The 17,921-nt window shown below is 29.9% G+C and overlaps 1 protein-coding gene across 2 annotated transcripts; it reads right to left on the reverse strand.

Moving 5' to 3' along the window:
• Window positions 1-8,476: 8,476 nt before the first annotated feature.
• Chchd3 (Coiled-coil-helix-coiled-coil-helix domain containing 3) lies at window positions 8,477-15,027 on the reverse strand. 2 transcript variants are annotated; one of them, XM_075360645.1, is made up of 2 exons: window positions 14,144-15,027; window positions 8,477-9,104 (listed from the first exon to the last, which is right to left on the reverse strand). In XM_075360645.1, the coding sequence occupies exon 1, from the start codon at window positions 14,906-14,908 to the stop codon at window positions 14,396-14,398; it is 513 nt and encodes a 170-aa protein (XP_075216760.1). In that variant the 5' UTR covers window positions 14,909-15,027; the 3' UTR covers window positions 8,477-9,104; window positions 14,144-14,395. The 2 variants fall into 2 exon arrangements, with proteins under 2 accessions (XP_075216760.1, XP_075216759.1); XM_075360644.1 differs by having other exon boundaries at window positions 9,601-15,027.
• Window positions 15,028-17,921: the final 2,894 nt, after the last annotated feature.

The raw sequence follows: 17,921 nt of genomic DNA on the forward strand, positions 1-17,921 counted from the left end.
GATAAATCACATGATGCATAGTTTTGTGATGCAATGTTACACATTCTTCATTTGTTGTAACATATACTTTTTTTGTACGTAGTTAGAAATTGAGGTTTTTATCACTGTATTCTTCAGCTTTTTCTTTATAATGGTTTATATTAATTTAATGAATTTTGATATCTCTTTTTGAACCTGCAACCCATTCATGTATAAAAATATGTGCATTTGGAAATTGTAGTTTTAGGAGTGTCTTAGCCAAGTTTTAATTTGATTGTTCTGTGTATGACATGATCTTTTAAACCTTGTTTTGTTCTTTGTCCTACTTTGTAAACTTTATGAGTTTTTCTTCAACTTCAGTTGTGTTTTAACATTTTTTGAATTTCTAAATGGGTATACATGATTAATTTTTTTCCAATGTGAGTTTGTGATTATAATTATTTATGCATGCTAAATATTTTGTGTTGAATTTTTCCATATGATTGATTGTCAAAGCTGATAGTTTGTATTTTCCACTTTTCAAAGATTCTAATAATGGGCAAATTGGTCCTTTGGGAATGTTATCCAGATAGTTTTTTTATCTTTTTCTTGGTCCTGCAAGAGTGATCCTGACCTCCCAAAGAATTTATTTTATATTTAATAGTGATAGTGTCTACTATTGTTGCTTCGAAAATATATCATTATGTTATTTTATTATTTATTTATTGAATATTTTGTTACTTTATTATTGAGGCTTCTTATATTTATGTTATATCATTTGTTTTCTTATTGTTTTTCTATGCATCTTACCAGATGGTGGTAGATTTTGATAATTATTATATTGCATATTGAAATGTTGGATTTTTGTAAAACCAAAATTACCACTTAAGGGTGAATTAAAAAAGAAGTAAAATATTATTTAATATTAACCTTCAGTTGGTGAGGTGATGTTTCACTGATACATATTGTGAGGTAATGTCATTTTGACACCCCCTTAATTTTTTGTTACTTTTTTGCCATTTTTAAGTAAATCTTTAATTTCAGTTATTGTTAAGTGAATAAAGGTTTTAAAACACCTTTAATACTTTAAACCACTTTTTATGCAGTAAAACACTTTTATATTGTAATGACAAAAAAGAACTCGAGAGATTGAGGGGTTTAACTAAACCTCATAATGTTAGATTACAAAAAAATGTTTGGAGCAACTTTCACAAGGCTCACAGAAACTGGAATTCAACCAATATATGTATGTACTAGTCAAAACAATGGGTAGTGATTGAATGTTCACCATCAACAAAGATAAGCAATAACAAAGATTTTATGAATTTATATAAATGTATAGTAATGGAATCCAAAGCCAAATCCAACAAGGAAGTAAAAGATTATATATAAGTTGAGTAGTTGACTGTTAAATCAGAACTGATTTACAGCCCAATTAAATGAATTTACAATACAACTAAGATAATGCCTGGAGTAAAATTTGTACAGAATTCATTAAAGTGCAATATAATTAATCTGAAAGAATATTTCATAGTTTGAAATAACTCGTTAGATGAGATCCTACTCGAATAGGTTTCTATTCTAAGCGTTAGTACAGCTTTATATATATTCTGAGAAGGATATAAAGGTGGTCACAAAGGTGGTTATCACATTTCCTACAAAATGTGATAACTAGGTAACTGGTAGTTGAACTCGTTCTGATTTACAGCTTTTCCATTATTACATGATTGTCTGTAATTTCAAAGGAATTGTCGACAAAAAGACTCACATGGTTGCAAATCCGATGAATTTGGTCTTGGAATCTCAAAGAAGGTAAACCTATATTAAAAAAATAAAAACAAATAAAGAATTTGGAAATCATGGGTTTTTGGTTTTTCTTTTGCTTTTTTTATTTTATTAAGATTTGAAACCATGCAGTTATATTTTATTAATATAGTATAAAAATACGGAAGAATATAATAAGATAATGATAGGATAATAATAAGAAATAAAAAAAAAGTTGTAGTTTAATCTACATAGCAGTTCGTGCAAATCTTTTTCAGACAGCCTAACCATGCAGGGTTTTTACATTCATAGCACAAATACAACATCCATTATTTTTTTGCAGGGCAGATATTGCATGTCTTTTGGTCTTGCAGCCTTCCGGAAGTTGTTGGAAGTATCTCAGGTTCTTACTTGCAATTTAGAAATTGTTTTTAATGAAATTCGTATATCTCGAGAAAATCTTTTATTATAAAATCTTTGCTACAATTTTCAGATAGTCAAATCATCTGTCATAAGACTGTATGACTTGCAATTGGTAAGAGATATAGGAATTCATTGCACAAATATCAATTAATGTGTAGAACAAAACCATTGTTCACCTTTTGTATGCCGGATAAAAGAGTAATTACCGTACATCTTGTCTAAACCATCAACCCCATTTTTTGTGACATTGCAGTAGGATATAATATCAGGCTTATTATTTTTATGGTCATCTCCTTTATTATGATTGATAGAATTAATAAGTGTTACTATTCTGTTATGTTTTGGTACATAAGAAATCATGGTCATTTGTTTAGTAAAGCAGTATAAACTTTCCCCAATTTTTCGCTTTCTGTCAGGTAGAAATTCAGCTGGAATTTCTTGTTTTCTTTTATTTAGGGTGCCAACATATGTTAGCCCTTTACCTCCCAGTCTTTTGACCAAGTCAATTGATGAAAACCAATTGTCCCAGTTATGTTTCTATTTGAGCCATAAAGGGACTTTGCCTGTCATATTGCGGACTGTGTTGGTTTAGAAAATTTGTTTCTTCTGACAATCCAATTCCATCAGAACCCTTACCACTGTAAATGTATGCATTATATAAATAACTACTTCGCAAGTCTGTAATACACATAAATTTTAGTCCATATTTATATGGTTTTATTAGCATAGGTAAACAATTTGAATGTGCATCTGTCTAGGAACAGGACTAACATTTCATCTGCACAAGCATTTGAACTAATGGAGTAAATGCGCTGACATTTAGCAATAAAAACATCAAATACTTCTGTAAACAAAGTTGCTTTATCAGTGGTTTTCCTCTGAGTTCTTGTTTCAGAATTGTCAAATTTTAGAACAGTAACACTAAAAATCGCTTTTTTGACATTACCAATCAAAAGATTTCTCAGCCTGTTCCATTGGTAGAAAAAATTGAGTTGACGGTTTCACGGTTACATTTGAATATTGCTGTAAGAAGTAGTATTCCTATAAGTACTTTCAATTCAACAATATCAACATCATTCAGTTCAATAATATTTGGATTTTTGTATCTTGTTCTCAAAGAAAGCAGTTTTTTGTTTGTCCACTCCAAAATAATATGTTAGATTTTGTCGGAAAATAGTTTATTCCATACTCCAGTTTCACTTTCATTTTTAATATTACACCTGTTACCAATTCATAATATATTATGTGCAACTCGTACATTTCTTCTCAGTTCATCTAGTCCCGTAGTGACCAGATGTGCACCATCATTTTGACATCACTTCACCAGTTGAAGGTTAACAATAAATAAACTTCTTAAATGTATGTTATAATCTAATTAAATTAGTTGAATTGTCTGAATTTTGCTTCTTTTTTTTGTATATTTTATGAATGAATTTTAGTTAAGATATTACTTCTGCAGCTGATGTTTATTATTAATTCAATTGATTTATACAAACCATACTTTGATTGTACCCGTAGACCTTAATACAAGGTCTGTTCAGAAGGTGTCATAGGCTATAAAAAAGAAATACCTAATAGGTTCCAACCTATACTTTTTAGAACATATCAACTTGATTACATATAAATTACCAGCAATCCTTTCATTGCTAGAATCATTTTATGTAATCATCTTTTGACTACTAGCATTGTACTGTTATTTTATCAGTATGTCCTAATGATTGTCAAATTAAGATGTTTTCAGTGGCGTCTTAAGTTTGGATAACTAGAATTAGAAATGATTATGAGTCATGTCTGGTGAGTAAGAACCTGGTGAACTTGAAGAGTTCCATGGTTGAGCAAGAAACCCTGGATTAGATGACAGTAGGCAGGTGCAATGTTGTGATGTAATTGTCACTCACATGATTCTCATAGGACTGGTCTCTTGCGCCAAACAGCATCGCAAATATAACATAAAACTTCCAAATTGAACTGTTTGTTGACAGTTAAACTACTGTTTTGCTTGACAGGTAATGCATAGGTGTGCATTTATGATATAAATCTCCACAATAGTCTGAAAACACAGTCAGTATTACTTTCATTTTGCTCCTTATTTCTTTAGCCTTTGGGATAATGACTTCCGTTGTGATGACCAAAGTTTGGTTTCTAGATGTACTGTTTACACAAGATTCATTGTAAGTTGTCATGGTCTTAAAGAAGTTGTGATCACCATTGATGTACTCTAGCATATCCTCTGTAATGTCAAAATGATTCTTTCTCTTCAAGTAAAGCAGCTTCACCACAGATTTCATGGTTACTCTGTGCATGCTCAAATGGCATACGGAATTATCATTAATCCCATTACAATTTCCAATTTTTTCTTTGGTTAAAACATGATTTTCTATAATCAAACTGCACACATTAATGACACTTGGATTTTGGCTTGTTGATAATTTATCAGTATGCTGGTCACTCTAAGCCATTTTGAAAATGGTTATACCTTTCTTCAGTTTACATAATTCCCACAGCTTCATTTCCAAAAGTCTGCTTAATATGATAAATTATTTGTTTTGAGTATCACCAAGAGTTTGGCAAAACTTGTAGAGTAATGTTCTTCAACCCATTTTATTAATAGTCACAAAATAAAAATGTGATCTTGTTATATATAACACACAACAGCTGCTGAACAACCAACAAGCTCTGTGAAATTACAAAAATATACCCATGTGAACTAGATATTAATGCTATGCTCTACCATGTTTTATCAGCGGCATTCAGAAACTTTGTGAAAAAAATCTGATGTGGGCCACATAACTTCCTTGTATACCTATTAAATTACACACACATTTTTTACTGCACTTCATTTAAAGTTATTTCATTTGAAAGTGAAATACAATCCTCCAATTCTTTAATAAATTGGACAGTTAAACAATTGCATTATGGTGGACACCACATTGCATCACATTTTTTTGTGGTGTCTGTATCAGCATTTTATATTAGTTTATATATTAATTTTGTTTCACGTCGCTCAAATAGTTATGTGGTGTAAGTTATAACATGTTGGATCTGTGACCATGGACACATCGGTTTGAATCCAACTTCATGTAGATATATTTTTTTAATTTAAATATATTGATTTATTAATTAATAACACACAACAGATCAGTCATCAAATGTTATTGATAATTGATATAACTGTTTTTATGATATTTTATTATTTAAATATTCTATATAATATTAAATTTTATTAATACTGTATTAAATATGATTATTTTTATGACTGTTTTACCAATATTATTAACACCTATGTATCGGGTAGGAAATCTTTTGTTACAAAAGGGTTATGACCTTTTTGTAACACCTACTAATGTTTCAATAACATTACCCACAACAATTTAAGAATTTCAGTATTAGAAGTAAATGATTTACTTGTGATTTCCAGCATGAAAAAAAAAAATTATAAGATACTTAGGGATTTGGATTTCTGCTTTAAGGATTTTTTTCTTTAAAAAAAAGAATTCGCAAAACAATATTAATGGGTAGAATTTAAAAAATTATAAATGGGTGCAGCAGTTATACCACTTGAAAAGAAAAAGAGATAGCAGTGGTCAGATTGACAGATAAATATATTATGATGTAATTAAAATGGTTTCAGAAGTAAGAAGGCCAGTTCTAGTAGAAACAACTGTACAATATACAAACACTGCATTCCAGTCATAATTGGAAAACTCACTCTTTATTGTCAACATTTTCTCCTTCCCCACCATATGGAAAATTGCTAGGATTGTAAAATTAAGTTTATAAAAAATGACTTTCATATTGTTATAATGCCCATAAAAACAATTTATACAGTAAATTATAACAAAAACCTTTTTGATAAATCCTTCATTGGATAAAAGTTTTATAGAAAACAGCAAGGTTAGCTTAAAGATAATGAATCGCTCAGTTTTAAAAACTAAATTTAAATGGTTGGTAACAAATATTTTTTTTTCACTTGAGCATCATTTTGAACTGGAACTATGGAGTAATCTATTTATTCTTAAGAGCCTTATATTCATCTATTATGTTTATGTTTATCTATGAGGGATATCTCTAACGTAAAAACCGCTGGGAAATTTCTTTCCTTAAGGGATCTGCTTTGTAATTTTTGATCCACTACAATGAAAAAGGTGATGAGTTCCTTAATTCAATTGTTACTGACAATAAAACATGGATTTCTATAACATGCCAGAGAGATAATGGCAGTCAAGTGAATGCATCATCAATCACCAACCAAAGATCAAGCCACAGCCATCTGGATGCAAACTGATGGCCACAGTCTTTTGGGATCAGTTTAACATACTGCTGATTGATTTCATGCCACGTGGAATGACTTTTCTTTCTTTTTCCTGTTTAGCCACCAGGAATTACCGTTCAAGTATTACTTCAGAGATTGATGTGTACAAGTGTAGTCTTGTACAGTCTCAGTTCGACCATTCCTGAGATGTGTGGTTAATTGAAACCCAACCACCAAAGAACAACAGTATCCACAATCTAGTATTTAAATCTGTATAAAAGTAACTGCCTCTACTAGGACTTGAATGCTGGAACTCTCGACTTCCAAATCAGCTGATTTGGTAAGATGGATTCACCACGAGACCAACATGGTGGGTTAACACATTGCAACGACTACAAATGCATAAGTCTACTGCAAAACTCTACATAAGTTACTGCACGCCGTTCAAAATCAGCAATGTGGGCAGCTGACTGATGGTGTCGTCCTGCTGCATGTCCACATGTTGCGGGTCCAACATGTGATTTACATTTACATTTGCATTTGGATGAGAAATTTACAATCTTCCACCATATAGTCCAGACTTAGCTCCTTCTGATTACCATTTGTTTGGAAAATTTAAAGAATTTTTGAGTGGTAAGCAATTCGTGGGTGATGATGAACTTAAAAATGCTGTTAATCAGTGGCTAAATGGACTGACGGCAGAATATGATGAAGATATATTGAAGCTGGTGTATCGCTACAGTAAATGTCTTAATTCATGTGGCAATTATATAGAGAAGTAGTATAAGGTATGTAGTTTAAGAGATAAAAAAAATATTTATAAAGTTTTCAGAATAAATTTTTTTACAATTAGACGGATTTTTACTTGATAACCTCTCGAATATTTATTTTCCCCTATCCATTTATTTTAACTTTTACTGTAGACTGATACATTAATTTTTGAGTCTTTTCTATTATTTGTTGACTCAGTTATGTAATTTCTGACATCAATCAAATATATATATTCTTACAAGTGTTTTATATATATCGGATACTTAACTTTTTTAAGAAATATACTGTGCATTATTATTGCCTTCAGGCTATTTGTATTCCGTATCTTATTGTCAGATTAGATCTTATTGTAAAATTAGAAATATTCCAAAAAGTATACACTTTCACTTAAAGTATTTCTCCTATTATATATTTTATTTTACGAGTAAACTTCATTATATTACTCTGTTACTTTGTTCTGTGCCACAGACGTCTCTGTTTTCAAGGATCCATTTTTCTATTGAAAATTTGGTGTTTTAGTTACATAATTTTCTAAACTATTAGTCTCAATTGTAATTAATCTTCTATAATGTAATGAATATAAATTACTTGAGATTGTTGACTAATTTCACAAGAAAATAAACAATATATTATTATTCCACAGACAGACATAATTATTTCAATAGCAAGTAGTAAAAATTGATGTCAGATTTATTATCAAAAAAACATTTCTGTAACAGAAAACTTACTGTAAAAGCCCCCAAAAATATTGCTGCTTATAAGGTAAATCGATGTAAAATTTTGATACAAAAATTAGAAATGTGGGTTCTTATGTGCATGATCTCTTAACATCGCTAAGTTTATTAGTATAACTGTTGAGGATTAAAATGGCCAAAATTAGTGTAATGAAAATAGGAAACATTTTTATCACACAGCAGTATTTTTCAGATTATGCTGAATCGTCTAGAAGCCTTGTTCTGATTTCCAAGCTCTTTAAGCATAATTAACTTACAAACTTTTCAGTTGCATTTTACCTCTTAAGAAACATTTTATTCAGTTTTAAAAATTCATAACTCGATATTAATTTTTTTTTTATGTTAAAAACTCTCATAAATTTCTAAAACTGTATTTAACAACAGCCAATATTGGAAAGACAAGCTTTTTTGGGTTTTTTTTTAATTTTATGAAAAGACCAAGGACAACTGTTGTAAACAGCAAAAGTATGATTACCAACTGAATTTTATCACTTAATACACCACAATCAATTAGGTATTATCAAATACATTAATTTATTTTAGTTTAAGATAGGCATATTAAAAACTACTCCAGTAAATAATAAATATTTATTGAATAACAATAATATAATTAACAATTTGTACCATACAAACTCAGTAATGGATAATTAATCAAAAATAAATACTCTAATTTAAATACACCTGGCGTTAAAGTAATACTCCAATTTCTGAAATCACAACTGTACATCATCCTTTCCCGAAATAGAAATCATTGACATAACATGTATGTTAAGAATGATTCTGATACAATTCTTAAATTAAAAATAATATATCAAATGAACACAAAATTTGATCTTAATTATCAGAAAAATACAGTTAAATTGAAATATATAATTGTATGTATATACATAGTATTTTCCCTACCAACAACCAGGATCTTGTTAAAAATATACAACGCAGTCTTCAATAAATTAATATATTTTAACAGTGTATTGATTTTATTAAAAATTTAATTTTAGGTAACAGTATTATTAACGTAATGGGTCAAGCAAAAAGTACTGCAAAATAAAACAATCTGATGCTTTCATAAAGAGATTATTTGATAGTAACTCATCCTAAGTAGAAGTTTAGCTAATAAATGCTTCATTTTATGAAATGAAAGTATTTTATTCCATGTAAAAGCAATGAAAATCAAGATATCAAACTTCCAACTAATAAAGCTCCTGCAACATCACAAAGCATAATATCAGATTATTTAAATAATGCATTCCATACAACATTAATCACTTTTAAAGATGTTTAAAAAAAGAAATTTACCATCAAATTAATCCATAAAATACTAATTCAAATTTTTTTTGTTTCAAAATCCCATGTGGCAAATTAACTCCTGATAATCCAGTCCTTGAATTAAACAACTTGTTTTACATAAACTGTGCGTTAAGAAATAATTTTTTTATATTAAAAAAGAAATTAACTACATTCCAAACCCACTTTAGATACAATAAAACAGTATGTAACACTGATTATTGTATAAATATGGTAAAATTTCACATGCTACTGCAATGCAAAGCATCAAAGGTCATCACTTGCCAAATAGCATCTCGGCCTATATCATAGGATGTGGCATATAGCTATGCACATTGCGTGCGAGAGAGACTGACACGATGGGTGGTACAGTTAGATAGTCATTACTTTACGAAAACATCTCCGTATACTTACATAGTATGCAGAACATTGTTAGAGTATAAGATATTTTCAGGACAGTTAATAGCGCAAGCCAGCTGTTAGCCTATGTGCAGCCTATAGATGCAATGGTAGCTGGAAAGAGACAAGCCACTTCTGAGAGTGATATTAATTCCCATACAATTACAAATCAAATCTAGGAACTGTTAACATTCAGCCTAAAAATTAGTATTTTGACTGGTCACTGTAGACTGGCTGCATAATAAATGTTCATTACAAAGTATCTCTAACTGATTCTAGTAGAATAGATTGTTTAACCACTGAATATTTATTCAAGAAGCAATTAATTTTATAAACTCCCTCTACTAAGTAGGGAAATCATCTGCATAGAAACGACCACCTACATTCATAAAAATGTCATTGGTTCTACTAGACTTTTGCACAATTCATCAAACAACATGTGTAGCCATTTATTTTTCAATGATATAGTTGACAAATCAGTGTTCACAAGCTTCTCTTTAAACAGCACACAAATCCACGAAGTTTTAAATCACTAATATAATTTTTTTAAAAACGTTTTGGTTACACTTGCAAAGCCAAAGTTAAAAAACAATTAGGAAGGGAGATTATATTTATACAAAGGCTGGAATGAATACAGGTAAATACAGTGGTATGAACTGCAAACAAACAGTAGCAGTCAACCTTCTGCATTCCACAATGGCATTACTAAAAATTAAATTAGACACATGCTCTTTTCTTGACTTTTACTATGTAAAGATGCTCTAATTATACTTTGTATTAATTATATATATATGTATCAGCACTATATATATATATATAGTGCTTTCAGAGGGTCACTCAAACTTAAGCAGTAAAAGTGGATTACACATTAATTATAATAATAATCTATATTATATTTTCATTATAATTCATGTAACTTATATTTTTGGCTGTGAAGATGGAGTTACACTCTGAAAGTGCTAGTTGGGTAAATGTTCTCTTACCTTTTTATTCTAACTGTGTCAGGTGGTTGTAATAACTGTTTAAATTATTTTATTTGATACAATGATAAAGATAATATTTAAAAAGACAAATATATAAAACTGTTATAAAATATATATATCAATTTATTTAATCTTTTTATAGTCCATAATTCCTCTGTGTTAAATTTTAACTATATATATATATTTTGAATCTGCCAAGTACAGAATTAAAGAAACTTTCTTACTTTTTTTTTTACTTTTCTTTACATAAGAGTGCTATCACTCTAATGTAATATATTGCTCTATATATAGTTTAAAAAAATGTATATATATATATATATATATATATATATATATATATATATACACACACACATCTTTTTAAATATTAACAGTTCTTAGATGTAATATGGCATCACTTACCAGTTAGCAATAATTTTTTTTCCTAAATAAAGCATAACTGTAGTAAACAAAATATAATTAACCATATTTTTAATGACAAACATAAATAACTTCTTTAAATGACTGTTTACAACACTGGTTACCGTTTCCTATAATCATTAAACACTTGCATATGTTGTTTATGTGTAAATTTAAATCATAGATTACACCATAAATTTAGATGCAATGTGAAATTTTCACAAAAAATGTAAAATCATAAACAGCATAGCATACACTTTACAACCATATACATGTTGCAATACACAGTGCGAACCATATTTCTGAGAAGTGTTAGCCAAATAAAGCTTCATTTTTCCTATTTTCCATCATTTACGTTCACAATAAGAAACTTAACATTTTATCTAATAAAACAATTTGATAAAAGTAATATTTATGAAGCTACTAATGATTAAAAAATTTTAATGGCCACCATTTTGGAAACTTCAAACCTATTAATTTTGAAGTATCGTGTGGTACATATTCATAGAATATCTCAATCAGTTCTTAAGAAATAAATTTTTATTGAAGAAACAAGATGGCAAACAAATGAAATGAAACGCGATAGTGCATTTATCTATATAAATTTTTTTTTGTTCATTTTGATGTAGTGAATCAGTCCCTTAATTTTAGCCAAAACGTTGTATAATAAAATAATATAAAAATAAAACTGCATTGACAAATTTTTGAATCCATGACATTTCTGTATTTAAATGAAACGTTTACAATAGTTTTTATACAGACTACAGTGCACTTTATTTTAAGATGAAAGTTATAAAACTTAACCTGATTGTTGGCTACATTTTCCTGTAAATTATGGTTTTTCAAGATATCAGTCAGATTTATTCCTCTAAATTAAGCTTTGATGAAGTTTAAATTGCATTAATTATTTAGAAAGCTGGCTAAAACTGGTAATGTTTTATCATTTTCACTTAAAAATTTAAGTGTATGTAGTCAGTTTAATAAAAAAAAACTTCAGTTGAAACTGGACTAAATAACAGTAATAGTGTCAAAGTGTATAAAAAGATTTGTAACTCTTGATTTATGTAAATAAATTGTAAGTTTAAATTTACCTCGGTAAGTCATAATAAATTAATTTTTATATGATCTTATCAACTCTTTGTGAATCATATTTTATGTTCTACCCCATCAATTCCAATCTTTCTGAAATAGTTTCTGAATTTTTGTTGGTCAGCTTTGTAACATGGATTCTTTATAAAATGGAAGTAGCTTGGCGGTTAATTTTAATTTTCAGACAAAAACTGAGGGCCTGTTTATCTGTATGACAACTTAATGTAGAACAGATTACATCTAAATTTAAGTTACGCTGTAGGCTTACAAGAACTTTATTGTCCTAATTTGTAACTGCTATCATACTACCATCATTCAAATCTTATTGCTTGCAAAGGTTGAATAAATAGGTAAAACTATTTTCTTATCCGTCTAACTACCAACATGTTATTGAAAATAAACTGGCCATAATTTTATAAAATATTTATAAATTAAAGTTTCAAACTTAGGAGCACATGATTCCATTTTTGACCTTATTCAAGTAGTTAAAACTACTTGTAACGACAGTGTAAATTAAGTTATGACATAAAATAGGGAAATTCTATAAATTTATTAACTGCTCAATACAGAGAAATTCAAGGAAAGTGGGTTTACATGTATTTTACTTTAATTCTAAAAATAATCCAACTACTGTATTCACAAACATTTGTATCCAATAAATTTTCTTCTACATCACTTCAACCTTATTTATTTATATACTTGTATTTTTGTTTTATTTATATACTTTTATTTTTGTGACTTAAAAAGCTGCTGCTACAATTCATGTCGTAACACTTTCATTTTATATAATATCACTGGATAGGCTTGTACAATGTAAGGTACGAGACTAGTACTTAGAAATTTTTGGATATTCATTCCTTTACAAAACGCAAACTAAATTATGCAGTAACTCTAACATATTGTTGATACTTTTATAACACATATTTAAATAAAACAGATGAACCTGATGAGACAATTTCATTTCACACGTAAGTGCAGCTCAGTTAAGATAAGCATATAATTCAACACAAAGTCAATCACAAGTGATGAATAAATAAGAAATTACAACACAAAGCAGTACAAGTAAAGTTATTGTTAAAAAAATAAAATGTTTAATTCCGCATTCAATAGCATATTACATTGATTAACAAACCAAATAAATTTAAACATCTCAATTCTGCATTATCGACAACCCCATTAAAAAAAATTTGGTAACTTAAATTTTGACAGAAATAAAATTAATCAGTATAAATTTATTTACAAACCCTACTGTTCACTGTAATCCATCATTAATGTTCCTATCTATATAAAGTATAATTTAAAAAACAAAAATTATCAGTTCAAACAAGATTTACTAATAATAGCAAAGTTAATATTGCTACAGCTTTCCAATATGTTAAAATTAGTCTTCTTTCATTTACGCCTTGCTAAATTCAAAATTAACTTATCTTTAATTTGACAAAATTATAAATGTTGAATCAATCAACCATGGATTAAACTGATTTACACATGGAAGAGTTTATGAACTGGAACTATATAGATAATTCTACGTATTTTGAATTTGACAAAACCCAGATCTTTCATGATAATGAAAGACAGGCAGGGATTTTGAATCCATGATTGATTACACAGTTATTGATTACAATTATAATTTAAAGCATGTAATTTCTTAACAAAAAATTAAGTTAATGTGATAGTATACATGCAACACAATTTTACCTTATATATTTAATAATTAATATAAATTATCTTTTTAATAAATAAAACCAGCAATGATTAATAATGAACAGTGTACTCATTCACACTTATTTGAGCAAGCAGAGAATTATGTTTGGGTTGTGATTCAACAATGGTAAATCAGGAATTGGACCTCACACAACTATACTTGTACTATTTACCACAATATTGTCTTGATATAGTAATTTTTACACTGCAAGACAAGTTTCTTATACTCGCATCTTAATAAACATGAGGATCAATTAATGATTAAAAAAAGTCATGTGATTACACAAAGATATAAATTTACAAGTAATAAATCTTTTAAAGCATAGTTTACAATGTATTGCCAGTAAATTAGAAAATTTTTGAAATTAAATCCACATATGTACCTTATCGTGAAAGACTCAGAAGTAAATATACAATTGTTGATTGAATAATTTTAAATATGAAATAAAATTGAGTCTTTTCACTACATTTTGTGATATTGCACATCAAAGAAAAGAAAAAACTACCAAGTTTAGCAATTATGCACACATCTACAATTCATTACCATATATTTAAGTCATTCCTTATCACAATGTGTATGATGAACTAAATATTTGTTAGCACTAAAACGACAATAGCTTTCAGTCTTATAATGATTACCCTCTCAACCCATTCAAACAGTCAGAAAATTCTTGAACTTCATTAGCACAAAGTAAAGGTTGTTTACTATTCTTTTTGTAACAACTGATTACTAAGGATTTTTTGTCACTGCAAGGCACGTCTTTATTTCCAGATCTTGACGGAAAACATTTTTCAATATCATCTATAGCTCTCTTGTACTCTTCATTCCAAGTGATCTGAATTTTATCCTGACTATCTTGTAGGGCTTTTATTCTATTTTGCCAGTATTCATTATTTTGTTTAAGTTCTTCTTCATACTGTTTTTTAACATCTAATGAGGTAACTGTACCATCCTCGTCATCAGTTTTGGACTGTATATTTTTAGGTTGAATATGTACTGTAGAGGACGGCGACCTTGGTGAATTCGGTTTAGCATTCCCATCCACTGCGCCTTTAAACCGCTCTACCACTTCCTCTGATACTTTTATCACATTATAAGGTTCATCATTATCGATAGTAATTCTTCGAGCACTCTGCTGACCGCCCATAACTACAAGCGTTTATGTACACACAATTTGAGAACGTATATTAACCGAAACGATGTACTGTGGAGGTTATGTCGTGTAATGTCCGAAGGTGTATTGTTGTAACTGTTCACTCTGGTGGCTTTTTCTGAAAACATCTGAGTTATCGCTTTACAATTTTTAATATATAATTAAACTAACGCTGTATGTGGAAGAGAAGATTACTATTTAATAAATTATTCTTACAAATTAAAAAAAATCTAAAATTTCTAATACTATGAGCTAGTATATAGTATTCTTCAATTAAAGCTAAATTTTGTGGTTCTGTAAGTCACCAGGTAAAGTGTTCCCTGTAAGATACAAATACAAACTGGAGATTATTTTTTTAAACATCATTCATATAAGTAAGCGTTAACATTAATAAAAGTATTTGTATTTATTACACGTTTAAATAATAAACTTTAAAGTTAACTTATTGTCTAATAACATGTTTTATTGCTGGCCTCCGTGGTGCGACTGGTAGTGTCTCAGCCTTTCATCCGGAGGTCCCAGTAAAGCATGGCTTTTCACACACGCTATAAATCATTCATCTCATCCTCTGAAGCAATAGATAACGGTGGTCCCGGAGGTTAAAAAAAAACATGTTTTGATAGTCAGTCCAATAGAAATGTAAATTTCTTTGATCCAATTTACATGGAAATTGAAATGGTAAATTTAATTTGGTCTTGAAATTTACGCGTGAAATCAAAATTAATGATTTGATTCCCTGGGTGAAGCAAAAGTGCATCAGCGTTCCTTGCGTCTTTATTCAGTTTTGAAAATGTTTGCATAGTACAATCGTAAGTAAACCACGGAAATTATAATTTTAAAACAATAAATACTAACCCTCGAACGAAATGATAAGTGAAAAATACGAAACCCTACCCGAAAATTTGTAGATTAATATGAGAAAGAATGTATACTTTTATCAAATACCATTGCTCACTTTATAAAAGCTCGGAATTATTCTTCCAGATCTTTTTAGGATTATACCCAACTTTCCTCGGTTTTTTTTTTGTTTTTATTCCTGGGCGCACAACGAAGAGTCATCAGCGCCCAAACACGATAATAAATAAATATTAAAAATTAATAATTAAAAACTGAAATCTAGTAACATGTATAAAAAAAAGACAACATTAATGGAAAACGCCTATGACGTATGCTAAAAGCAAAATAAAACCACAATGAAATATTACATTAATAATCTAAATTAGAACAATAAAATTACTATCTGTCATACGCCAAATGGGATAAATAAACTGAAACATACTACAGTAAAAATCAAATATTTGAGTATTAGCGGATGGCCTTAAGAAATCGTAAAACATTCCATAACATGGTCTCATTATTTCCTAAGATATTTTGGAAGTTAGCCCCTAGTTATACTTACGACGCAATGCCGGATAACAGACACACTCCCCAAGGATGCGGTATGCGGTTAGTTGGCAAACGCAGCGAACACAAATGGGTGTATTGGTCTGCGTCATGAAATATCCATCAGTGAGCCAGTTTATCCTACTCTCAAACGGCAAATAATAGCCTCCTCTCGACGGTTATTGCTGCACGAGAGCTATATGATGATACAGTGTTCTTAACAGGACGAAGTTTATTGTTGATGATAGCATTCCATTCACTTTGCCACTCATCACCACCCTCTTCAGAAAACAGACAAGATAGCTCGAAACAACGTGATTAATGAAGGGAAGCAGATAACAAGCCTCTTTTGCTGCATGATCCATACGCTCATTGCCTGAAATTCCGATATGACTAGGGATCCAGGAGAAGCTCACGGCTGTTTTACGCCGTGAGCGTAAAATTTTCCGATAAGCAAAAGGCATTTGATACAACATGGAGGAGAAGAATCCTAAATAAACTCCATGAATTGTGTGTATGATGGAATCTCCTTGCATTTATCAGGGGTTTCCTCAGTAGTTGGTTCTTTTGAGGTCGAGCTGGAATGACAGTATCTGAAAATTTTAGACTAGAAAACAAAATACCACAGGGAAGTGGCCTAAGCGTTACCTCATTTGCCAAAGCCAAAAACACTATAACAAACTGCGTATGGAAACCAGTTATTTGTTCATTATTCATAGATGATTTCTCAATTTATGTTCCTTGTAGAACTTTAGCAACTGGCAAGAGGCTGCTCCAAAACACAATAACTCATTTAGAATCATAGTATAAAATGAATGGCTTCATGTATTCTCCATAGAAAACAACAAGCATTTGATTTTCATACTTGAAGGAGCATGTTGACTCTCAACAATTTTTACATGGTGAACCAGTTGAACCATGCACATGGGTTAGATTTTTAGGATTGTGATTTGACCAGTGACTGACATGTGTATCAGATTTAAAGGAGCTTTAGGTAAAATGTCAAAAATGTTGGACATGCTGAGAGTTTTTTCTAATACTTGTTGGGGAACAGTTTGAGTACGCATGTTGTACTTCACCCAGGCTCTGGTCGATTCCCAATTAGACTACAGCTGCATGACTTATTCGTCCGTTCGGTCCACTGCTCTTAGAATGTTCGATGCAGTCCATCATTCATTCATTCGTCTTGCTACATGTGCGTTTTTTCAGGCATTGTGGTAAGTCTACTGGTGGAAATTGCGTAAATTTCAAAACCAAATATATCTGCTCTTACGTAGCTCACATTAAAGCACAGTCAAATCATCCAACGTTTGATGCAGTGTTCTCTAATCTGCATCTTAATTGATTTCAGGAACAGCCGAAATCTAGTTAATTATCTCCAGTTCTTACTGTTACTCCATGTTATTACCTCTCTTAGCGACCTTCCCATGTAAATTACTGCTTTAGTCTTTGTCGGTATCTTAAAAAGAACACAAATCCGGTTATATTCCAAAAAAACTTTTTATTGTAAACAGTGTGAATTCTGATGCTATAGTTTATATGGACGGCTCTAAAAACGTTAATTCTGTTGGTTGTGCTTTTGTTGTTGACAACAGAACATACATGATTGGCCTTTCCAGGATTG

Source organism: Lycorma delicatula, chromosome 3, assembly GCF_047948215.1.
Source record: "Lycorma delicatula isolate Av1 chromosome 3, ASM4794821v1, whole genome shotgun sequence".
NCBI classification, from domain to species: Eukaryota; Metazoa; Arthropoda; class Insecta; order Hemiptera; family Fulgoridae; genus Lycorma; species Lycorma delicatula.